This window comes from Engystomops pustulosus, chromosome 4 (assembly GCF_040894005.1).
Source record: "Engystomops pustulosus chromosome 4, aEngPut4.maternal, whole genome shotgun sequence".
NCBI lineage: Eukaryota > Metazoa > Chordata > Amphibia > Anura > Leptodactylidae > Engystomops > Engystomops pustulosus.
In genome coordinates, this window is record NC_092414.1 from 42,319,628 (window position 1) to 42,346,626 (window position 26,999).

General features: G+C 41.9%; 1 protein-coding gene across 2 annotated transcripts in view; it reads left to right on the top strand.

Moving 5' to 3' along the window:
• HBEGF (heparin binding EGF like growth factor) overlaps positions 1–26,999 on the top strand; it is a 169,693-nt gene that overhangs the window by 130,083 nt on the left and 12,611 nt on the right. For both annotated transcript variants that reach the window (XM_072145791.1, XM_072145790.1), the window contains exon 3: positions 4,743–4,908. In XM_072145791.1, coding sequence (XP_072001892.1) covers positions 4,743–4,908 — 166 coding nt within the window. The remainder of the gene's footprint in view (positions 1–4,742; positions 4,909–26,999) is intronic.

A 26,999-nucleotide genomic window follows, 5' to 3' on the forward strand; every position in this document is an offset into this window, starting at 1 on the left:
TATTGCTGCTGTTTTGGCCCCCTATTACAAGTAAAGGATAAGGCTGTGTGGCACAGTCCTGTCATTGGCATTGTGTTTTGCAGCGCACACTGCCACCATACACACGCACCACTTACCAACTCCTACTTTCCGCCCACACCCAGTAAGTCAAACTTCTGACATAATCAACATCACCGAATGCAGACGCTAATGGCGGGGAGGTAGACTTAAATCCGGGGTCACAAACCCTCAACTTTGCACTTCAGGTCCGCTCAACACTACTCGTAGGTCCTCTCCTGCTCTTTGTGAAACTATGGTCCAGGCCCTGATGCTGGCGCATACAACCATTACAGCACATGGAGGAGAGAAGAAGCTGCAGTGTGGTACAGGGAGCAGAAGAGGAGCCAGGAAATAAGATCATTTCATTATTTTTGTCTGCTCTGGGGGTCTCCATTATTTGTGTCTGCTATGGGGTCCAGTATCTGTCTGCTTTGAGGGTCTCCAGCATTTGTCTGCTTTCATTGTCTTCAGGTTTAGTAGTTATTCTACTGCTCTTTGTAAGATATATAATCTTTATAATAATCTTCTATTGGGTCTCCAGTATTTGTGTGCTCTGTGGGATTACTGTATTAGTAGTTATTCTGCTCTGGGAATATCCACTATCTGCCATGAGGTCTCCAGTATTATTGGTTGGTGTGAGGGTCTCAAGTATTAGTAGTTTTATGCTCTGGGGGTCTCCAGTATTAGTATTTGTCTGCTCTGGGGGTCTCCAGTATTAGTAGTTATTCTTCTCTGGGGATCTCCAGAGTGAACTGACACAAATTCTTGAGCCACCCACAAATCACATACTGGCTCATTTATATTAACAGTTAACAGTAGACAAGTCTCTTGGCAAAGCTTGTAAAGACCTCTGAAGTATTGCGTCTAACATTTTATACTAAGGGGATGAACGGTAATGACACTTCTTCCACCTTTCATGAGATTTGTTAGGGTTACCTTCCAGATATGCCATATATCTCTCCAAGGCATGATTAATGCTGACCCTGTGCGGAAGTTCTAATATGGAGGGTAGTTTTTGAGATTTCCATAGCTCTGCAATTAAAGTTGTAGTCGTTGTAATATGAAAATGATAGACCTGTCGGCTGCAGAGCAATCGCTAATGCCTACTCCCAAGAGAGTAAATGCTGGGGATAGAGGTATGGTTTTTTTTCCTGTGCAGAGTTCTAAAATTTCTGAATTTGTTCCCAAAATCCTTTTAGCATCTCACATGACCAGAATATGTGCAGTATGGTGCCTTTTGCTCTGCCAGATCTCCAACATAAATCAGAAGTTGTAGGATAAATCTGTGACGGCCTGCTAGGAGTGTGGTACCACCTATACCAGTAACGGCAAACCTTTTAGACACAGAGTGCCCAAACTACAACCAAAACCCACATATTTTTCACAAATTGCCATTGGGACAATTTAAGCAGTAACTTATTACTCCCTGCTGTGTCACAGGTGTAAATTGTATAGGCACCTGAGGACACCAATACAGTAGAAAGGAGGAGAAGAATTTTGGATTCGCCACCACTGACCTACACAATATTTTCCGTCTTGTTTCTAAATGTTTAGCACACCCAGAAAGTGTAGATGTAAGTTGAAAAACATTATCCCACCTTTTCTTATAGACTCTTATAGATAGATCTTCTCTCCAGTGTTGCAAACAGGACATGCTAGCTTGTCCATGTTCAGATATCATCTGTTTGTAAATGAAAGAGACACACTTCCTCAGCTTTTTAAGATTGAGGAATGAGATCTCAAATTCTGTCTTAGCCTTTTTACAGCCATCTGGTATACTAGCTATGAAGTGACAACTCTGTAAAAATTTGTAACAACCTTGTCTAGGGATGTTAAACTTAGAGGAAATATCTGTAAATGCCATCAAATGGCCTTTCCTTCACAGCAATAAAGGGGTATTCCCATCTGGGCATTTACATTCAATTAAATTCATTTGCCATATGTAAACATTTCTTCAATTGGATGTTATTAATAAAAATGTTCCTGTGTGAAGATAATTTCTCATAAATGTAGCCATGTTGTCCCTTAGAAACCAGATAGCTTCCTCGGATACGACCACGTCACACTCTGGCAGCGGTGGCCAGACATGCGCTATAAAGTCCTGCCTGACCACCTGGATTCAGCAATCATTACCACAGGGCGGCTGTGCGACATGTAGTAACTCCAGGACATTTTATATACAATAATCTTTTGTTTCTTTGTGCACTTAATCCATCAGAGGTGGTTGTATCCGAGGAAGCTATCTCGTTTCTAAGGGACAACATTTATGAGAAATTAACTTCACACAGGAACATTTTTTTAAATAATATCCAATTGAAGAAATGTTTATACATGGAAGATTAATGAAACTGAATGTGAGTGCCCAGATGAGAATACCCCTTTAATGCCTAAATATGACCAGCTTGAGATATCCAGAATTGATATGAATGTAGAAAGTAATTGGATAGGTAAATGATGGAATTTTTAAGGAAATTAACCTACTTCACATGTGGTTGTGCCAATAACAACTGTACCTAACATATACAGCTACAGAAAACACAGAAGAAATCCCTACCTTTTACATCTACCACAAGGTGACGTGTCCTGTGGCATGAAGTTTCTCTCTATCTTCTCCATTAGCCCCAGCATCACCACGTCTCCTCTTCAGCCACATGTCCTCCCTGTGAAGTTCACCACACAGACATCTTATGTTCTTTATTGTCCTTACATCTTGATCCCCAAACAGTGTTATTCTGCTGCTACCCCTAACACTTTCTCTCCTTTACTATACACATGGATGCTTTGCCTGGGCCAGGACTGCTGGTGGGGGACGAGTGCTCCTCACTCCTTCCATGTCCATAAGAAGCCGTGCAGCCAGGCACACAAGTGTCCTCACCATGCTGGACAATGCTATTGCCACCGGTAATGTCCCCCTCAGCCCCCTGTAAGGTCCCCCCCAGTGTCCTCCACAGCCCCAACTAAACAGTTCCCCTCAGCCACAAGTAAAGCCCCCGGCCACAAATGAGGTCCCCCACAGCTCCCATGCCCTAATAGCCCCCTGTAATGTCCCCTGAAACGTCCCTAAAGCCCCCTATAATAACCCCCCACAGCCCCCTGTAAGGTTGCCCGCAGCCACCTGAAAGGTTCTCTGCAGACTACTGTAAGGTCCCCTGCAGCCCCTTGGAATGTTCCCCTCAGCCATAAGTAATGTCCTTCTAAGTCCCCCATGTCCTCATAGCCCTCCTTTAATGTCCCCAGCCACAAGTAATGTCCTCCACAGCTACCTCCATATGTCCTCATAGCCCCCAGTAATGCCCCCAGCTTCAAGTAATGTACCCCACAGTCCCCCCCCCCCCCCCAAAAAAAAAATCCCTGTAATGACATCTGCAGCCCCCATGTCCTCATAGGCTCCTGTAATTCATGTGGCTGCAAGTAATGTCCCCCACAGCCCCCCCTTCCCAGGTCCTCTTAGCCTCCTATAATGGTGGCCACAGTCTCCTCAATGTGCCCTCTCCCCCTCCACTGTATCATTAAAAAAAAAACATACTCACCCAAGTCTTCTCTCTCTCTTCCTGTCTTCATCTGTCTTCTCACAGGACTGAGGCGCGGTGACGTCATCACCCAGCGTCTCCTGCTCCCGGCAGCTGTAGTGAGCTGCTTGAAGCAGGAGACTTTGTGAGATCGCGTCTCCTGCTCCCTGTAGTGGAGAACGGAGCCGGCGGCTCTGTTCTCCGCTACAGTGCTGAGGAAATGCGCCTGGACACCGAGACATTCGGGTGACGGGCCAAAAGACTAGTAATGTATTCACCTGACAAAGTGCACATTAGTAGCTCACGAAACACGTTGCATGGTATTTTTTTTACTTCCCATATAATTTAATATCAAGATTGTATTTGCATGTTTCACAAAAACTGAGGTATCTACTGTTAAAGTTAGTCAGAAAAATCTAAATGTTTTATTCCAACTGTAAGAATGTCTCTGGTTCTGTAAAGCATCTGTACACAATGCTGATACTGTATTAAAGAGGAGATTCTCTTTTTAATATGACACCTAGATTGTGTCGGTAGTTCCCAAGGTTCACGAGATCTAGCCGTTTAAAGTTGGCCCCGCTCATGAAACTTCCTTTCTGCACTGGGCATGTGAAAATAGGACATATGGCCATATGTCAGTGTTGAAGGGATTAATATGAACATTTCTAGGTACTATACAGCCCAAGGAAGAGGTGTCCGAAGTGACGCTCCCCTTCAACTTTTAAAAATAACTGATTTCAAACAAAGAGTGACTCTTCTCAGCTCATTTGCATATTACTTTGTTGATTTTTTTTAAAAAAATAGGTAAATGGTTAAAGGGGTTTTCCCAGCAAACAAGTTGGGCCTAATTTGCTGATCGTGGGGCTCTTAGTGATGACTTGAAGCTGACGGAGATTGACAAGCTCATAATGGAGCAGAAGAGACGTTCTCCGCAGTCTGCTTCACTCATTTTGGGGAGGGACGAGGGGTCCGACTGAGGTACATCGGGCCCCCTGTTCTCGTGGTTTGAGACCCTCACCATTCAGCAACTTAGGCCCTATCCTGTAAATGGGGCCAAACTTGTTTGGTGGGAAAACCCCTTTAAGATTTTAAGGGAGAGGGAATTCTAGTTAGGATATTATAGGTTCTGTTTAATATGCCTTTTAGAGCCATGGATCTCTACATTATTTGGTGCTAATTTTGTGTTTTATTTAGCTGCACATTCTTCAAAACCCAAAGATGTGCAAGGCGAGGGGAAAATTCACAATGGAAGAAAGAAAGGAAAAGGTCGCAAACGGGATCCATGTCAAAGGAAATACAAGGACTTTTGCATTCATGGAACTTGTCGTTTTCTTAAAGTAACAAAGGAGCCCTATTGTGTGTATGTAGTCATTTCAGATCTATTGTCTTTTAATGCAAACTTCAGAACTAACTTTATAGTGGTTTGAAGTGTGTTGTTTTTTGTTTTAATTTCAGCTGGCTTTCATTCCACTTACTTCAACGTTATATTCTGTGGTTATAATTAATTCTGTAGTTTTGGCATTTTAACTGCTTACCAAAACATACTGAAGGGACAGTTACATTATCATTAACCCCATAGCGCAATAAGACTTACCCTTACGTCTTGCTGCGCATGGGGGAGTATGAAGAGGGCTCACGGGCTGAGCCCTCTTCCTACTCACCGGGCATGTGCTTCATAATGAAGCAAACGCCCGTCGCTAACACCAGCGTTCGGTGCTTGCACCGATCGCAGGTGTTAACCCTTTGATCGCCGCCGGCAAAGCTGCCGGCGGCTTTAAAGAGCCGGTGACGCGTGGGCGCCGCCATCTTGGCTCCGATCGTCACTCCCCGTGACGTCACCGGGGAGCGGCGATCCGTTGTCATGACAGCCTCGGATCACACAAAGATCCGAGGCTATCATGATCTCGGCTATCTATTATAATGTGCGATTTGCACATTGTAATAGATGGTGTGCAAAATCCCCATATACTGCCATACTGTAGTATGGCAGTGTATGGTAGGATCAATCAGACAACCTAGGGTTAAAGTACCCTAGGGAGTCTGAGAAATCAGTAAAAAAAATAAATTAAAAAAAGGAAAAAAAAATTATATTAAAAAAACATAAAAATTCTAATCACCCCCCCTTTCCCTAGAACTGATATAAATAAACAGTAAAAATCCTAAACACATTAGGTATCGCCGCGGCCGAAAATGCCCTATCTATCAAAATATAATAACCGTTTTTCACTGCGTTTTACCCCGTAGCGGAAAATAGCGCCCGAAGTTGCAAATTGCATTTTTTAGCCATTTTGAAAAATAGAAAAAATTCTATAAAAAGTGATCAAAAGGTCGCACAGTCCTAAAAATAAAAGCGTTGAAAACGTCATCAGAAGTCGCAAAAAATGACACCACCCACAGCTCTGTACACTAAAGTATGAAAAAGTTATTAGCGCAAGAACACTGTAAAATGAAGAATTATTTTACTGTACAGGAGGTTTTAATTTTTGTAAATGCATGAAAACATTATAAAACCTATACAAATTTGTTATCCCTGTGATCGTAAGAAATGGCGCAAATGTGTTTTTTCATCATTTTCACTGCATTTACAATTTTTTTTTCCCGCTTTCCAATACACGGCATGGAATATTTAATACCATCACTATGAAGTGCAATTTGTTACGCAGAAAATAAGACCTCACACAGCTCTGTACATGGAAAAATAAAAAAGTTATAGATTTTTGAAGGTGGGGAGTGAAAAATAAAAACGCAAAAACGAAAAAGGGCCTGGTCCATAAGGGGTTAAGGGATTCAAAGCCGCATTGTCATACTGTTCAATTTGAGGCAGTCGCAATAGTAACCAGCACTCAAGAACGACAGTACAACACAAAATGCTACCCTATTAATTATAAATGCCACAGTACAACACCTCTTACCTACCCAGAAACCAAATGCTGCAATCAAATGATGACTGATAAAGTCCCCAGAATAGTTATTTAATAAGACCCCTGGAGCAGACAATTTATAATAATGAGGACCCCACTGCAATAAAGGAGACCTCATAGCAGCCATTACCAACCCATTTGTTACTGAGGGTCATTGGTGCCTGAATGTCCAGGTCAATTTTACTGTTCTGTTCTGCTCTTTTATTAGCCCCTCAAGACCAGTTTTTTTTTTTTTTTTTTTTTTTTTGTGCGGGGAGGGGGGGGGTTCTGTGTTTTTTTTTTTTTTTTTTTTTTTTTTTTTTTCTTCATTCATTTAATATTTTGTATTTTTTGCAATGTACTGGGAAACTGTAAAAAAAAATTACAAAAACTAGCACAGTTGCGCCATTTCACAATCTTTATTTTCCGCTTCGTCCCCCATGACGGCCCAACCTGGAGGATGCCCCTTGACCTCTGCAGGGACAGGAAGAAGAGAGGTTAAATGCTTCCCCCCTGCATCCTCCCGCCAGTGTTCTTCCTGTCCCTGCTGAGGCAGGACAAGAGAGGTGCCCTCTCTCCTCCAGGGGGGGGGGGGGGACGAAGATTCCATAGGGAACTCACGGGTTGTCCTGGCTGGCTAAATCCCGGCGGGCTGGGGCGTTCGGTCGCCTTCGTGCCTTCCCTTTCGCCGCCCTTCCAGTCCGTTTGTCCTGGCCGCCGCTCCGCGATCCTTGTGTGAGCGCGCGGCGGCCGAAGAAACTACATTTCCCGGCGTCCTCGAGGTCCGATGACGACTTCCGGTCGCGACCGGAAGTAGCGGCTCACAGGACCGCAATGCATCTCTGGGAACGGGAGCACGGCGTGGTGGACTCTACAGGGGGATGGGCTCCCCATTAAGGTATTTAAGTCACCTGGAGCGGGCTAGTCACGCTGATCTCAGGTCTAAGATCTGTGTGTGACGCTGCGGTGCTGTACTCCTGTGTTGTGTATTCCTGGAAACTTTCCTGTGTGCTTCCCTGGCTTTATGATGGCTGACGAGGCAGACCCTACCTTCCTGCATCCTCCGGTTTCTGTAAGTGGGGTCATTTGTGCAGGTTTGGGTTTTTTACTGTGTGTAAAGATAGCGGGTCATTTATTATCCTCCGCTTGCCCTTTCAGGAGAAAGACCAGGGGTCTAAAGGGAAAGGCAAGGAGGATAAAGGGGATAAGACGAGCAGGTCTGAAAAACCCGAGAAAAGTCGACTTAGGAAGTGTAACATGTGTGCCCACTCTATGTCTGACTCATACAAAAAGCCGATTTGCAAGTCCTGCATCGACAATTTCATGAGAGAGGAAAAAACGTCCTTCTTAGATGAATTAAAGGGGTTTATTGAGGAAAAAATAAGTTCTTCAGTGGCCGCTGCTACGTCCAGGCCCCCACCGAGTAAGAAACCTAGAGTGGAGCCGGATTCTTCTATATCTGAGGAGGGGGATGACTCTGAAGCTCCCTCATGCTCATACGTAGAAGATGATGATCCTATGGACTCACAAAAAACAGAAGATTCACGTCATCTGTTTCAGTTTGAGGAACTCGAAGGTCTCTTAAAGGCAATAAGACAGACCCTGGAAATTGAGGAGATTCTCCCTCCAAGATCTAAGGAGGAAGAGTTATTTGGGGGATTAAAGGCAAAACGCCAGAGGGTGTTTCCCCTGAATGACACCTTAAAGGAGCTAGTTTCTGAGGAATGGCGAGAGCCAGAAAAGAGAGTCATTGTGTCCAAAAACTTTAAGAAGAGACTTGTATTTGAGCCAGAGGAGTCCAAGGTGTGGGACACTTGTCCAAAAATGGATGTGCAGGTCACAAAAATAGTGAAGAAGACTGACCTTCCATTTTGAGGACGCGGCACAATTAAAGGACCCAATGGATAGGAAGTCTGACTCTCTGTTAAGAAAGGCCTGGGAAACTTCCATGCTCAGTCTGAAGACTAATTTAGCTTCTACTTCAGTGGCAAGAAACCTGCTGTATTGGCTAAATGAACTGGAATCCCACATCAAGGAGGGAACTCCAAGATCAACAATCTTGGAGAACTTTCCTTTGCTAAAATCAGCAACAGCCTTCCTTGCAGATTCCGCAGCCGAGGGAATTCGTTTTGCTTCAAAGGAGGGAGCGCTCACTAACTCTACTCGACGGGCACTGTGGCTGAAACAGTGGAACGGTGATATCAGATCCAAAGCAAAGTTGTGCAGCCTCCCCTTCTCAGGGGAATTTGTGTTTGGGCCAGAGTTGGATGCTATACTCGAGAGAGCATCAGATAAGAAAAAGGGTTTTCCTGAGAGATCGATACCCAAGAAGCAGCCCTTTCGGGACTTCAAAAAGGATTCCTACAAAGATAAAGGGAAAAGAGGACGCTGGAGCTACCCGAAAGGAGGTAAAGGGAGAGGGTTTCTGTTCTCCACCCCAACAGACCCTAATAGAAACAAAAAACAATGATGCTATAGTAGGGGGAAGATTGTTAAGATTCAGAGGAGAATGGACAAAAATCACTTTAAATCCCTGGGTCTTAGATATATTACTGCACGGTTACAACATCGAATTCTGCAGACTTCCCCCTACAAAATATATGCCACCTTCACCATCAATGTCACTTACATCCCACAACTTAATATGGCAAGAAGTAGCTTCCCTTCTGTCCTCTGGAGTGATTATACCTGTCCCACAAGATCAAGAGAAATCTGGGTTTTACTCTTCTCTTTTTTTGGTAAAGAAACCGAACGGCACAAACCGGCTAATCATCAACCTGAGAGGTCTCAACGAGTTCATCATCTACCGAAAATTCAGGATGGAGTCTGTAAGATCAGCCACACACATTATTCACCAAGATGCATTAATGTGCACTATAGACTTAAAGGACGCATACTATCACATCCCTATACACCCTTTCTCACAGAGATTCTTAAGGTTTTCTGTCCTGTCTCCAGAGGGTTCTACACTACACTTTCAATTTTGTGCACTTCCCTTTGGAATATCATCTGCACCAAGAACCTTTACAAAGGTGATGGCAGAGGTGGTGGCGTCTCTCAGACTACAGGATGTACTGATCGTCCCGTACCTAGACGACCTGCTTATTGTTGGCCAAGACAGAGAGAGCTTACTCTTTTCCAGAGATCTCACCCTAGAAACCTTAAAAAAACTGGGATGGATAGTAAACTATCAGAAATCAGAACTTTCCCCAGCTACTGTGAGAAAATTCCTGGGTGTAAACCTGAACTCGGTTTACCAAATGTCGTTCCTTCCACAGGACAAGGGAGACCACATACAAGGACCTGATAACGAAGTTCAGGAGAAAATCAGTGATCTCCATCAGAGAAGCAATGAAGATTCTGGGCTCTCTAACAGCCTGCATCTCCTCGGTAGCCTGGTGCCAGGCCCATTCCAGAACACTCCAGGGATGGATCTTAAGATCCTGGAACAGAAGACAGGAGGATCTGGACAGAAAAATCCCGATTCCACCTGCCGTCAAGAAGGACCTGTTATGGTGGTTGGAAGACGGAAATCTGAGGAAGGGAATATTTTGGTCAAACAGCCCTTACATCCCAATCCAAACAGATGCGAGCCAGAGGGGCTGGGGGGCAGTGTTGCCTCAGCATTTTTCCCAAGGTACCTGGACAGAGGAGATTACAAGAAGATCCTCAAACTTCCGGGAGTTGCAAGCAGTATGGGAAGCCCTCAGCGCGAACACCCCACTTCTTGCCCACCAACACCTTCTCATCTTGTCGGACAATACAACTACGGTCTCCTACATAAAAAGGCAAGGGGGAACCAGGTCTCCTCTCCGGAGTACGCTAGCTCGGAAAATATTTTTGTGGGCAGAACAACACACCCTGTCAATATCTGCCACCCATCTAAAGGGCACGGAAAACTCAAGGGCAGACTTTCTAAGCAGAAGAAAGATCCTACCAAACGAGTGGAGTCTCAAGGAGGAGATCTTCCTGGAGCTAACATCTTTGTGGGGCTATCCTCTAGTGGACTTGTTCGCAACAAGGGAGAATACCAAATGCCCGCGCTATTTTTCTCTGGAAAAGGGGAGAACAGGGAACAGCTGGACGCCTTCTCTCACCCCTGGGACATTCCACTGGCCTACGCCTTCCCCCCAATTCCCCTGATCGCCAGGGTTCTGAGAAAGATATTCCAGGAAAACACCAGAGCCATCTTCATCTGCCCAAACTGGCCGAAGAAAAGCTGGTATCCACTCTTGAGGAAAATGTCGCCACAGGATCCAGTCATCCTTCCACTGTCCGAGGACCTGCTACATCAGGGTCCAATCCATCATCCAAATCCGGGAAAACTGCAGCTGTCGGCCTGGATCCTGAATCCAGCTTCCTAAGTTCTCAGGGACTCTCGTCTGAAGTCATCAAGACCCTGAAGGCAAGTAGGAAACCGGTCACTTTTGCCATCTACCATAAGATATGGAAGAGGTTCTGTTCCTTCTGTAAGGACAGTCCACCTTCCCAGGCTAACCTTAATATTTTGCAGGTGCTCGAATTTCTTCAAAGGGGTTTGGAGTTGGGATTGTCCACCAGCACCCTGAAGGTCCAGGTGTCCGCGCTTAGTGCTTTCTTCGACCAGCCTCTCATCGAGCACAGGTGGGTCAAGAGGTTTATTAAAGCAACTTCTAGGTTAAAGCCCCAGACTGTTAAAAAATCATCAGCATGGGACTTAACTCTAGTCTTGAATGCCTTAATGAAGGAACCATTCGAACCTATTGACTCCTCCAGTATAAAGAACTTAACACTTAAGACGGTTTTCCTGATAGCCATCACTTCTGCTAGAAGGTTAGGCGAACTTCAGGCTATATCTATTAGGGAACCCTACATGAAATTTCTAGATGATAGAATTGTATTGATGTTGGATCCAAATTTTGTTCCCAAGGTGGTTTCCGACTTCCATAGGAATCAGGAGATTATCCTACCCTCCTTCTGTGAGAACCCTTCCTCAGCAAGAGAACGAGAATGGAGTTCTTTGGATGTAAGACGTTCTGTACTAAAATACTTACAGATCACCGAGGCCTGGCGTATTGACTCTAACCTTTTCATCCAATTTCAGGGGAAAAATAAGGGGAGGAAGGCGTCGAAGGCGACTATCGCAAGATGGCTGGGACTGGCGATTGCCTCATGTTACGACCTACAGAAAAGTCCGATACCAGCAGGAATCCGAGCTCACTCGACTAGGGCTATGTCCACATCTTGGGCGGAAAGAAGAGGAGCGTCACTAGATCAGATTTGCAGGGCTGCAACGTGGTCTTCATCTACTACGTTCTCTAAGCATTATAGACTGGACTTGCACTTGTCAAAAGATTTGTCATTTGGGCGCAAGGTGTTACATGCTGTAATCCCTCCCTAAAAGCTTACTAATTTTGTAAGTCTCCAGGTTGGGCCATCATGGGGGACGAAGCGGAAATTGCGAATTGGATTACTCACCGGTAATTCTATTTCCGTTAGTCCACCATGACGGCCTATATATTTTCCCTCCCAGCTGGATTTTTTCTTTCTGTATTTTACTTTCAGATGAATTTTCTGTATGTGGAGCAAACATACTAATAAATCTGATTGTATCTTCCTCAGCATGGTTATTTTGTAATCACTGGCGGGAGGATGCAGGGGGGGAGCATTTAACCTCTCTCCTTCCTGTCCCTGCAGAGGTCAAGGGGCATCCTCCAGGTTGGGCCGTCATGGTGGACTAACGGAAATAGAATTACCGGTGAGTAATCTAATTCACAATTTTACAGCTTTCACTGTGTAGTCAAGTTCACACCTTTCCTTTATTCTTTGGGTTACTACAATCGTGATGAAAGCAAATTTATATACTTTTAGGGTAGATCTACATTGCCGTATGTACTGCGTGTCTGTTGTGCATCTGTTGTGTTCTATCTCTGCTTTTCTTTTTTTTTCGGTCTATATTATGTACATGATTCTTCCTTTTTTTTTTTTCCATATCCATAAAACAACAAAACGTTTTAACATTGGATACAAAACCTGTACAACCTTTTTATTAAAAGTTTTATTGGAGGCAAAATAAAGATATTGCCTTTTTGACAAAAAGGTGGCGGTTTAGACACTTGGACCGTATTTATGGGGTTTACCATAGGAATAATTGTTACAATACAATCATGTCATTTTAGACGGTTACAAATACAGGGATCAAGTATAAAAGAAAACAATTTCCATTTGCGGAATACAAAAAGCAACCCTGTAAGTACATTACCCCAGCTTTAAATAGACAAACTTACCAAAAACATGAATAGGAGTAACCTAAACTGGAAGAGAGTAACCCAAATAAGAGATCTGCCATAGAACTCCTGAACCTAGGGACCGATTTAATTAGTGTCTGCTAAATCACAACACACACCCCAAACCAGGTAAAATTTGTCGGGGTACTTCCTATGTTTGTATATAATATTTCCACTTAGAAGGATTAGATTTATTTGGAGCTTCCACATACTTAACGCCTTATCACCGACACTAGTTTTCAGCTTAATGACCAGACTTGTTTTTTTTTAATCTGACATGTATCCCGATAATTGATTAGAACTTCAAAACGCTTTAACATATCCAGGTGATTTTGAGAATGTTTTCTCGTGACACATGTTAGTTGTAAAATTTTAAGTGCTAAGTTTTGCGTTTCGTTCTGAAAAAAAGTGAAAATTTGACAAAAGTTTGTAAAAATTCTTCATTTTCCAAGTTTGAAATGTTCTGCTTTCCTGACAGGAAGTAAAACTACCCAAAAAGCTAGATAATTAACATTTACGCAATGTCTGCTTAATGTTGAGATGATATTTTATGCGTCCTGTCACTTTTCTAGGATGTTATGAGGCGCAGAGCTTTAGGTGCAATTTTTCTCATTTTCATGAAAATTGCCAAAACTCACATTTTGAGGGACAACTCAGCTTCCAAGTGACTTTGAAAGGCCTAAATAATAGTAAAACCCCATAAATTACCCCACTATAAAAAGTTTACCCCTCAAAGTATGTAAAACAACTTCTATTGAGTCCATTAACCCTTTAAGTGTTTCACATGGGTTAAAGCAATATGGACCTGCGATTTAGAAACTTTTGAATTCTTTTGGAAAATACATTAATTTAGGCCAAAACTGACAGTTTCATAATAAATTAAATGATGAAACGCTCTTCAAACTGTATGGGCGCACAGCTGAGCATAGGATCAAAGCGGCGCCATTTACAGCAGGTTTGTTTCGTCACATTGTACAAGCTATACATTTTAATTGTTTTTGTTAATGTGAACATATGAGGGTTTATTATGTACAGAATGATACAATGTATAGATAATTCATTTTGGGGGGAGTCTTAAGCTTATTCATGAGATTTTATTAACTATTTCAAGGGGGACACGAACAAAATCATCAATTTTTATGTTGGATTTTTAGCACTTTTTCCCCCGCTCACCGGGGGTTTACTACAAATACGGTGATACCTCATTTATATAGTTTTTCTTATCTTTGCAATTTTATTGAGCAAAACAAATATTGGAGAAAATCGCATTGTTTTTACTATCGACAACTTCGATAGTATTTTTTGTATTTTTCTGTTGTCAGATCTGGCTGAGGGCTTATTTTTTGCGAAAAAAGTTGTTCTATTCAGTTGTATCATTGGGGAACGTAGCTTTTTTTGATCACTTTTTAGAAAAAATTTTGTGATGGTGTTTGATGAAAGATTGTATATGACGGGAAATTTTTTGTGTGTTTTTTTTACGTTGTTCACCGAGCAGGTTCAATATTCATTTAGATTTATTGTACAGATTAATACGGACGCGGTGATACCAAATATGTAAAAAATGTATTTGCATTATATGTGTAACAGGGGAGATAATGGGACTTTTATTTATTTAATTATTATTAGAAAATGATTTAATCCATTTTTTTTTTTTTTTTTTTTTTTTTACATTTTCCATCCTTTACGATCATCCGATCGCTTGTTCAAGCCTTTACACTGCAAAACATTTGTATTGCAGTAAGTAACTGAGCATGCTCAGTTACTTACAGCTGGGTCCTGCCCGGAAGGCAGAACCCGGTGACAAAAGGAGCCAGGAGCCTCGGGGCACTCGTCGGATCCCGGGGCAGCGGCAGGAGGGATCGGATCCCCCAGTAAGCACACATGGGGGGTCCGATCCACGTGGAACACGCTTACACGCCGCGGTCATGCCAGAAGTTTTATATTGGGGTTAGACTCTGGGATGGCAATTTCATTGTTTCAATGTTTTCTTTATCAAGGAACTACTTTACTTGTTTTGCTGTATGACAGGTGGCATGATAATGCTGGCTGATTGAGTGATGAATGCAAGGAAGGAGCCACGTGTTGTTGAAAAAGGTTCTGATACACACTCTGCCATGTAGCTCTATGAAAAGTCCAACTCCTGCTACAGAAAACTACCCCAAACCATAACACTTCCTACATTACCTTTCACTGACTTCTTTACACACTTTTGGTTCAGTCTATAAATTAAATTTGCTTTAATCACTAAAAATCTGTCCACACAACATGCTCTTCAGCCTTTTCTTTCTTTCTGCTAATACAAGGTTTGAACACTGCAGAGTGGGATTTCACTCCAAATGCGCTTACAGTGAACCGGTCATCAGAAATTGGCCAAATAACTACTATTATGTTAACAAGTAGCTGAGTAGCTTCTAGATCATGTTTCTTTCATGATATGGTCTGGTGGCATCATCCACAAAATCAGCTTTGAAGTGATGTGTAAATTGGATTTATGAAGTCAAGGAGTGTTAATACTGAAGTCAAGTGCTCTATGCATCAGAATGCCCCCTTCACTGTAATTGTAGGGAAAGCGTGGCTTTACTGTGAAACTGTCTGCCTCCCTGATTTTATAGAACCAGTTAACAGCTGACTTCAAAGTAGATTTTCTTGATGATGCCACAGATCTGGGCCATGAAAGAAACCTGATCGAAACCTGATCGAGAAGCTGTTGACAACATACTGGTAGATAGTTTAATAGGCCAGTTTCCGATGACAGGTTCCCTTTAACTGTAGCAACATTGTATGATGAGACAGATCCTTACTCTGTTCAGTGCTAAAGTGACAAACAATTCCAGCAGCAGTGGAGATTCTCAGCAGAGGTTGGGCCCCATAGCAAACCATTTAATGGGGGCCCCATCCCTTCTCCTTAAAAATACATACATATTTATACAAACACATTTACACACTCATACACATTTATACATATAAGTATATACACATCAAATATACAACATACACACAGATATACACTAATATATACACTCACCAGCCACTTTATTAGGTACACCTGTCCAACTGCTCGTTAACACTTAATTTCTAATCAGCCAATCACATGGCGGCAACTCAGTGCATTTAGGCATGTAGACATGGTCAAGACAATCTCCTGCAGTTCAAACCGAGCATCAGTATGGGGAAGATAGGTGATTTGAGTGCCTTTGAACGTGGCATGGTTGTTGGTGCCAGAAGGGCTGGTCTGAGTATTTCAGAAACTGTTGATCTACTGGGATTTTCACGCACAACCACCTCTAGGGTTTACAGAGAATGGTCCGAAAAAGAAAAAACATCCAGTGAGCGGCAGTCCTGTGGGCGGAAATGCCTTGTTGATGCCAGAGGTCAGAGGAGAATGGGCAGACTGGTTCAAGCTGATAGAAAGGCAACAGTGACTCAAATCGCCACCCGTTACAACCAAGGTAGGCAGAAGAGCATCTCTGAACGCACAGTATGTCGAACTTTGAGACAGATGGGCTACAGCAGCAGAAGACCACACCGGGTGCCACTCCATTCAGCTAAGAACAGGAAACTGAGGCTACAATTTGCACAAGCTCATCGAAATTGGACAGTAGAAGATTGGAAAAACGTTGCCTGGTCTGATGAGTCTCGATTTCTGCTGCGACATTCGGATGGTGTCAACAACTTGAAAGCATGGATCCATCCTGCCTTGTATCAACTGTTCAGGCTGGTGGTGGTGGTGTCATGGTGTGGGGAATATTTTCTTGGCACTCTTTGGGCCCCTTGGTACCAATTGAGCATCGTTGCAATGCCACAGCCTACCTGAGTATTGTTTCTGACCATGTCCATCCCTTTATGACCACAATGTACCCAACATCTGATGGCTACTTTCAGCAGGATAATGCGCCATGTCATAAAGCTGGAATCATCTCAGACTGGTTTCTTCAACATAACAATGAGTTCACTGTACTCAAATGGCCTCCATAGTCACCAGATCTCAATCCAATAGAGCATCTTTGGGATGTGGTGGAACGGGAGATTCGCATCATGGATGTGCAGCCGACAAATCTGTGTCCAACTGTGTGATGCCATCATGTCAATATGGACCAAAATCTCTGAGGAATGCTTCCAGCACCTTGTTGAATCTATGCCACGAAGAATTGAGGCAGTTCTGAAGGCAAAAGGGGGTCCAATCCGTTACTAGCATGGTGTACCTAATAAAGTGGCCAGTGAGTGTGTGCATGTATATATGTGTGTGTATATATATATATATATATGTGTATGTATATGTGTGTGTGTGTGTGTGTGTGTGTGTGTGTGTATATATATTATATTATATTACACACACACTTTCATCTGGATGTCACTCAGTTGAGACGTGGGGACGGTATCAGAAAGGAGACGGCATAGGAGAGGGTGGACAGGCCTGTGAGGTGGGCGGACCGCATGTGAGGTAGGTGGGCAGGCCGGGCTGGGCTTGTTCAGCAGCAGTCAGGGGAGCTAGAGGGACCAGCCGGGAGTAGATGGGAAGCCGAATTTTACTTTGTTAATGATGTGCCCCCAGGCCTGTCACACGATCTCTCCTCCCACCTTATATGCGACCTGCAGGCGGGGGAGGTAGTGGGACGGGCACAGGGGCACATCATTAACAAAGTATAATTCGGGTGTCTGGCCCAGGGGCCACTCATAAAATCGGCATTCTGGCTTCCTGCCAGAAGCAGAAAGCAGCTTAATAAATTAAACTTTGCTTGAATGGCAGTCTAACGTCTGCACCCAGGCCCCGTAGCAGCCGAAGCAGTTGTTACACCACTGTTCTCTGCATTATCTTGTCATCTCTTGCATTCGTCTTTCAATGGTAACGAAACTTCTTGGGGCTTGAATGAATTTATGATGTTGTAAAAATGCGAAATTCTTGAAATCATAAATGTGGATTGGTCGCCTTCTATTGCTATGGGCTTTTGATCAGTTCATTTTTGTGTGCTTTAGAATAAATCCAGTTTATGAAATAAGATTAAAATACTGCTATTTTACTCATGTCAGGATATATTCACATAGGACTACACAATGGGTTACATTTACGAAGAATGGTTCAAACTGCACAATTGTGGCTTGCCTGTGTATAATGCAGGGTGCGCCAGATTCATGATTTCTTGTGTCCGTTCTTCGTGAATCTGGCACTCCCTGAACTGGCCCAACAAAGTGCACCATTTTTTTTCTGGTCTAACATGGGGCATTCTACACACTTTTGTGGGACTTTAGTATGCATTGTAACGCCCCCTAATTTGCGTCGCATGATGCCTACTGGAGCTGCGCCACAAAAGAGTTGCGTACGACACAAATATGGCGTGGACGCTTCTTAAATACCTGTGCAAGCATTTTGCACAAGAAAGAACGTAAAGTCCACCAGGAAACTTCCGCGTAGCCTTTAGTAAATGTGCACCAAAGACCCTGACCTTTGTCTAATTTTGATCTCCAGTTTATATACACTCTGATTTTTTGCTGGGATCCAACTGATGCCAAGTAATAGGCCTGTGGAGATCCATGTAATAAAATTGCATGACCTTGCATGTGACAACTTTACCCCTGATGAAGTCGCCTCGTGTGACATAACGCATGGGGTGAATTCTCACACCTCCTGGCTGAGTTAGGTGTTCATTACCCCTCGCGCATTCCTTTATCTGTTTATTGACTGACACACCTTGCGAACATTTTCATCTGACAGGTTGTATAGAGAGGGTTTTTAGTATATACCTATCTATCCTATTGGCTTGTGATGTATCTCATCATCTGTTTACATTATTGTTTACAAAAATTGTTTACATAAACACCACTTGAATTTTTTACAGTCAGAGGGGTTTGTGATGGTGATTTCATTGTTTTCACCTCACTGAGTCTTTGCAGGGTATACCAGTACACTTTTTTTTTATCTATTTGTTTGGCCTCTTGTTCTTTGTATGTATCCAATGAATTGTTAACAATTGCATGTGACATCTTGGTGATAAAATTAACTTCGCACCAACCTTTCCCCACTGTATTTAATGCACAAAGACATGAGGAGTCTGTTATGGATGGTTGAAAATCTCGAGACAAAGAGTGATTTTTGTATTCCGTTTTTGATATTTCATAGATGTTTACCCATTCTTTCTTTTAACGGTCTGATGGTTCTCCCAATATACAGTTTCAAACAAGGGAATTTAATTTGGTAAATGCCTCCCTTGCTATAGCATATCCTTTGCTATTATAGATCCCTTGATATTATATGCACTTACATCTTTCATTTTATTTATGCGGAATTGATAGTGAAGGCGACCCCTACGGTTCTTCTAGCAGAAGATGTTGTTTGGCAACAAACACAAATGTCTCTTCAGAAATAAACATTCATGTTAAAGAGAACCTGTCATCAGTAATTTTCCTAATAAACTGCTACTACTTTTTTGTTTCTTTCATGGTCCTGTGTGGCGGCATCATCCAGAAAATCAAGTGAGAAGTAAATTGATTGTATAAAGTCAAAGAGGCGGAGAGTTTAATACTGAAGGCTCTGAACGCGTTCTTCTCTGTGATTGACATCATATATGGGACTTCAAGAGATCTGTTTAGTGATACCTCTGGATATAGGGCCATCAATTACAGTAAGGGGCTTTCTGAGTAAAAGAGCTTTACTTCAGTGTTAAAATCTCCACCTCCTTCACTTTATACAACCACTTTACATTTCCCTGAAAGTAGATTTTCCAGATGATGCCACGACTCTGGGTCACAAAAGAAACACAATATGGAAGTTGTTCAGCTGGTATACATACTGGTAGTGGCTTATTAGTTACATTTCTGCTGAGAGATTCCCTTTAAGCCAAGTACCAGGAAGTTTCTCTTGAGGTATTTTTCTAGGTCTAGGTATTTTTCTAGAGCTAGATTTTGGGTCCCTTTAAATACCATGTGTCATTTGTAAGCTAAGATGGTATTTAATTGCCAATGTTCACACAAAATAATCTCAATTTTTTCATGTTTGAAGTATTGAATGGAAGGACAGTCTTGATTGACATTGTCAGTAATGTTTCTTTATTTTGTAGTTTCTTGATTGGTTGGTGAGGTCCTTTACCTCCTTTTCAAATGTACTAATGTCGGTACATTACGCCATAATCTTCTGAATTGTCTGTATAGTACATTTATCAATGTCAGGACTGGGAGTTTGTGGATCCTCTGGACCACCGGGGGAGATGGTACTAGCCGACCTGGGACTGGAGTTTAAGTTGCACCCAGTCTTCACCAGAGCCCACCGCAAAGCGGGATAGGCTTGCTGCGGCAGGATACCACCAGGTCCTTCCACAGGTGCGACTAGCCCACGGTGGCTGCCGAGGTAGCAATACAGGAGACAGTCAGTACCCGGGGTCACGGCAGGAGAACAGCACAGGAAGGCACACTAGGACTCACGTCAGGAATCGCAGGAGCTGGCACGCAGGTCAACAACACAGGAACAGACTGGCACACAGGAATGCAGGAATCACAGGAACGGACTGGCACACAGGAAAGCAGGACGGGAACGGACTGGCACACAGGAACGCAGAACAGGAACGGATTAGCACACAGGAATCACAGGTAACACAGGGGAGCTTTCTCTTCAGGGGAAGTTTGAAGATCCGGCAAGGGTCACAGGAAGAGGCAGGAATACATCTGTATAACATTGTATTAGGTGAAGAATAAAGGATCACTTGTTCAAGCCAACCTGTAAAAGTTAATTAAAAAAGTTAAAAACACTAAACACACTTTTTAATAAAAAGAATTAAAGTTAGTCCCATAAACACAAACATTGCCTATACACATCTAATAAAGTAAAAAAACCCTGACAAGCGCCAAAACCCCTCACGTATTTGGTATCGCCGTCTCCATAACAATCTGTACAATAAGTCAGAAACATTATTGAACCCGAATGGTGAACGCCGTAAAAACAAAACCTGAAAAACTCGCCAAAATGTAAATTTTTCATAAAATTCCTTCACAAAAAGTGATCAAAAAAGTTATGTGCACCAAAATGGTACCACTGAAAAGGACAACTCGACATGTAAAAAAATAAGCCCTAAACCAGCTCTGTCAACCAAAAAATATTAGTTATATCTCCAAAAAGATGGTGATGCAAAAACAAATGTGATTTTCTTTATATTCGTATTTAACCCCTTCACGCTCCGCGGCGGATATATCCGCCACGGAGCGCAGTGACTTAGCGCTCAGTGGCGGATATATCCGCCACGGCGCTTATGCCGGCTCGGCTCTGGATCAGAGCCGAACCGGCATCGGGAAACACGGGGTGCCGGCTGTAACTAATAGCCGGCACCCCAGTGTAACACCCGCGATCGGAGTTGTCTCCGATCGCGGGTGCTTAACCCGTTAGATGCCGCGGTCAGCGCGACCGCGGCATCTAACAAGTATCTGGGGGGGTCTTTCCCCCACGATCGGCCCCCCCGAACCGTTTTCGGGGGGCGCCGATCGTTGCTATAGTAACTCTGGGGTCCGATCTGGACCCCAGAGTTACTAGCAAGAATTGCCAGTAAGATGGCGTCTGTGACGTCATCTTACTGGCACAGTGCCAGCCTATGCAAGTGCATAGGCTGACACTGATAATACTCTGCAATACATGAGTATTGCAGAATATTATCATGAACAAGCAATCAGAGGATTTCTTGTTCATGTACCATGGTATAAAAGTGAAAAAGTAAAAAAAAAAGTTATTCAATAAAAAAATAAAGTCATAAATCACTAAAAATGCCCCAAACCCCCAAAACATATAAAGAGACATATAACTCAAAAAAAAAGTCTAAATCATAACACAAACCCCACATATATAGTATCACCGCGTCCGTAACAACCCGTAGAATAAAAGTAAATCATTATTGAACCCCCACGATAAACGCCGTAAAAAAAAACTGGTATAAACCCTCCAAAAATTATGATTTTTACCTTTTCAATCCCACAAAAAAATGATATAAAATGCGACCAAAAAACCATATGTACTCAGACATGATACTGGTGCAAAGTACAACATGTCCCGCAAAAAACAAGCCATCAACCAGCTCCGTAGCCAAAAACGTAACAAAGTTATGCCACTTGGAAGACGGCAATACATAAATGATAGATTTTTCCCCACATTAGGGTTTTGTTTGACAAATTTAGTAAAACGTAAGAAAATATATTCATGTCTGGTATCCCCGTAATCGTATCAACCCATAGAATAAAGATAACAGGATTATTAGTCTATACGGTGAACACCAAAAAAAAAAAAGTAAAAAATCCAGTACAGAATTGATGCTTTTCTACTCCTGCCCTCAAAAAAAGTTCCTAAATTTTCAACAATAGGTGATACCAACCCCAAAATGGTAACAATGGAAAAAGCATCTCATCCCGCAAAAAAAATGCCGTCACATGGCCCCAATAACGAAAAAGCGAAAATTTTATAGCCTTCAAAAGGGGCCAATGAGGAAACTAAAATCCTGGCAGCTGCAGCGCCCTCCTTCCCTTCTGCGCCTCGCTGTGCCCCCATAAAACAAGTAACGGCCACATATGGGGGGTCTTTGTACTCAGGAGAAATTGCAGAACAAATTGTATGGTGGGTTTTCTCTTTTTATATTTTGGAAATGTGTAAATTTTGGTGCTAAATGAACGTATAAGGGAACAATTTGACCATTCTAAATTTCACCTCCATTTTGATTCAATTACTATGAAGATCTCAAGGGGTTAACAATCTTCGTAAAAGCTGTTTCTGATAGCTTGAGGGGTGCAGATTTGAAAATGGGTAGATTATATAGGGGGTTTTGATGCTAAATATGTAAAATTTCATTCAAAACTGTATTTATCCCCAAAATAGTCAATTCTGAAAATCCGGAAAAGCGCTATTCTATTTGTAAGCCGCGTGACGTCAAAATAAATTATCCAGATATTTCAGAAATTATGAAAATGTAAAGTAGACAAATGGGAAATGTTATTCAGCAACTTATTTAGCTGGTAAATCTATCTGCCTGAAAACGCAATGATTTAGAATTTCGAAAATGGCAAATTTTTCAAAAAATTTATCATATTTTCTTTTTTTTGTAAATAAACGCAAAACTTATCTGCCAAAATTTACCACTAAAATGAAGTACAACATGTGGGGAAAAAACAATCTCAGAATCGTTTTGATAAGTAACAGTGTTCAAAAGTTATAACCATATAAAGCGAAGCAAGTCAGAATCCAAAAAATCGGGCTGAGCCTTAAGCTGTAAAATGGCTGCGTCCTTAAGGGGTTAAAGGACACCTGTCATCAGGTCTGTGTCACTTGTCCTGTCACTACTACCTGTTGGAGCAGATCACAAGGATCCCATCACAGCCTTTATCTAGTTATTTCATACATTAATCATTGTAAAATCATCTATTCTTTATTATGTAAATGAGGCTGGTCACATGGTCAGAGGCAGTGATGTCACCCCTGTTCCCCCTCCCCTCTCCTCCCCCTGCTCATGTCTGTCTGTAATGTATAGTAAAGCATTGCTAGTGTGTGCTGCATCTGCTGACATGCTGCATCCTCCTAATATACAGGTGAGAGACACAGACAGCAGCTACACATGAATCTGACATGTTCTGCTGTAACATGGCTGCCTGGAGCTGCTGTATCTCTCCTGTACACACACACATGCACACACAGGCTGCAGGGGGTGTGGCCACCAGCACCAGGAAGGACATCATCATACAGCCTCACTCCATTATACAGGCTGTCAGTCAAGCACTGGGGGTGTGGCTGTGCCTCCCACTCATGAATAGAGTGGACAGCTTGAATATGCTAATGCTTCATTGGACATTTCACAGGTCATTTGCATACAGCTTTAGGACCTCATTGCTTAGGTTTACAGGCATGTAGAGGGACAATAAAGGGATAGAGGCAATGCTTTCTAATGGCAGTTTATGAAAATATATTTAGTTTAGGAGGGTTATTTTGCATGACGGGTTCTCTTTAACTAGTAAAAATATATAAAAAACTATATTAATTAGGTATCACCGTAATTGTAGTGATCTATAGAAAAAAGATATTATAGTATTTTTAGTGTACGACCCCAAAAAGATCCAAAAAAAAGAAACCCAAAATTGACCATTTTCTTTTTCTCCATACATTAAAGAGTTAATAAAATCTCATCCAAAAGCTACAGACCCACTAAAAAGAAGTATTTGTAAAGTGCATCTCATGTCGCAAAAAATAAGCCCTTATATGTCCAAATTGCCAAAAAATAGATTGTATAGCCATTATGAAGGGACTATGAATAATCTGCTCTGAATGACGCAGCTTTCCTTCAATGCCCTGGCGTGTGCCCGTACAGCAGTTTAACACCACATATGGGGTATTGTTATGTGCGGGAGATATTGGGTATCAAACTTTGTGGAGCGTTTTGGTATTTTATCCACTGAGAATTTGTACATTTTATGAAAAAACACATGAAAACACAAAAAATTTAATTTCTAAATTGCATCAGATTTTGTTTTAACCCCTGTAAAACAATTAAAGGGTTAACAAACTTCATAAAAGTTGTTTCACGTACGTTGAGGGGTGTAGTTTCTATAATGGGGTAATTTATGGGGTTTTACTTTTATTCAGGGCTCTCAAAGTGACGTCATACCTGAGCAGGTCCCTCAATAGCAGGATTTTGCGTTTTTTATTAAAATGTGAAAAATTGCACCTGACGTTCATAGCCCCTTAACATCTTACAAAAATGATACTATGTATAAAAAAAAACACGGAGGCATAAAGTAGACATTCGGTGAATGTTAGCTATTACCTTTTTTGCTGTTATGACTCGTGTCTGGAAAAAGTAGAACATTTTGAATTTCGAAAATTGAGAATTTTTCCAAAATTTCACCAAATATCTGATTTTCTCATAAATAAATGCAAAACACACCACCAAAATTTTTTAACCAACATGAAATACAATGTGTCACTAGAAACAATTTCAAAATCAATTGGATATGTTAAAGCTTTCCAAAGTTATAACCACTTATAGTGACACAGGGCAGATTTGAAAAAATGGGCCGTGTCAGGAAGCTGAAAAGTGGCTGCGGCGTTAGAGTTTCCCACCAAACAGGTTCATTTATATCACTTTATATGGTTATAAATTTGAACGCTGTTACTCATGGTAGTTTTTTGATTGTGGGGGGTTTTTTGTCACATGTTGTACTTCATTTTAGTGATACATTTAACTGATTAATTTTTTTTAGAAATTTTGTCTTTTTCAAAATTCTAAATACTCTTGTTTTTAGGTAGATAGTTTTACCACCTAAATATGTTGCTGAATAACATTTCTTATATATCTTCTTTACGTTTTCAGAATTTTTTCAGAATGTCTGGAAAATTTATTTTGATACCACGCACCTTACAATTTGAACATCGGTTTTCTGCTGAATTGACTTTTTTTGAGATCATTATTGTTTTTAATGAATACTATATATATAGTATTAGAAACCCCCCTATGTATCAACCCATTTTCAAATGTGCACCCTCAATCAGAAAACGATTTTCTGGTGATTGTTGGCCCCTTGAGATCTTCATAGTAATTAAATCAAAATGGAGATGAAATTTAGAATGGTCTAATTTTGTTGGTTATACACAGCGAGGCACAGAAGGGAAGGAGTGCCCAGCAGCTGCCAGTTTTGTCCTATAGACATTGGTGCCCTTTTATAGGCTATAAAATGTTAGTTTTTTATGTTATTGGGGCAAAACTTTAGCGGGATGTGATGTATTTTTCAGTGATGCCATTTTGGGGATGTATTCCCTATTGCTGAAAACCTTTACTTTTTGGGGGGGTCTGGAGGAGTAGAAAAGCATCAATTATGTAATTGATTTTTTTACTTTTATTTTTTTTTTGTGTTCACCATATAGCCTAATAAACATCTTATTTTTATTCTATGGGTCAATACGAATATGGGTGTACAATACCTAAATAATTTTCTTTAACATTTTACTAAGTTTCTCAAAACCTAATATGTGGAAAAATCTATTGTTTTTGCATCGCCTTCTTCCAAGTGGCATTATACAAATTTCTTTTTTTTCACTACGGAGCTGGTTGATGGGTTGTTTTTTGCGGGACATGTAGTACTTTTACACCACTATCATTCTGGAGTTTCTGATTTTTTTTCATCGCTTTTTTTTTAAACCGGTAAAAATCATTATCATAAAATAATAGTTTTTAACAATTTTTCTTATGCCGTTCATCGTGCAGGTTCAATAATTATTTAGTTTAGTTTATATAACGGACGCATTGGTACCATATATGTGGGAATTTTGTAATGATTTTGACTTAATTTAACATTATACATCATTTTATATATTAATGGGGATTATGATTATTAAGGCTGACACTGTGCCTTTAAGATCCTGTCACAGACGGGATCTTACAGGCACTGCCTACGGACAGCTCTGGGGTCCTGATCGGACCTCAGGGCTGCCATTACAGTGATTGATGCCCCCTGAAGACGGCGAGATGGGCTGATCGCAGGGAAGGGACCCCCAGCATGCAGTGTAAATGCCACGGTCGGGCTGCCCACGGCATTTAACAGGTTACACACCCACGGTCTGAGCTTACACCGACCGCAATGTTCTACTGGAGTTTTAGCTGTTGGTTACAGCTGATATCCCGTGTTTTATGATGTCGGCTCCGCTCCGCGTAAGAGCTGATCGGGCATCAGCTTTGTGTCTGATATATCCAACACTGAGCGTTAAAGCCCGGCGCTCCATGTCTAATACAACTAATGAGTGGAGTTCAACACTCTGTGTGCGTTATGTCAAAGGCATCTGTTTGAACTTGTTATCAGTAAAAAATACACCTATCCACAACCTCAAACAACACTCCAAACTCAACTAAGACCAAAGAGCTGTGGAAGGACACCAGAAAGAAAATGGTAGAACTGCACCAGGCTGGGAAGACTGAATCTGCACTAGGCAAGAAGCTTGGTGTGAAGAAATGAACTGTGGGAACAATAATTGGAAAATGGAAGACCACTTATAATCTCCCTCGATAAGGGGCTTCATGCAAGCACTCACAAGGACAACATAGGAGTGGCTTCGTAAGAAGCATTTCAAGGTCCTGGAGTGGCCTAGCTAGTCTCCAGATCTCAAGCCCATAGTCTTTAAACTGCCTCCAAAAGTTTTCTGTGTTGCCCAGGAACAGTTCTAAAACGTCACTGCTCTAAAGGAGATCTGTATGGTGAAATGGGCCAACAGTGTGTGCCAACCTTGTGAAGACTTACAGAAAATGTATGACCTGTCTCATTGCCAGTAAAGGTTGTATAACAAA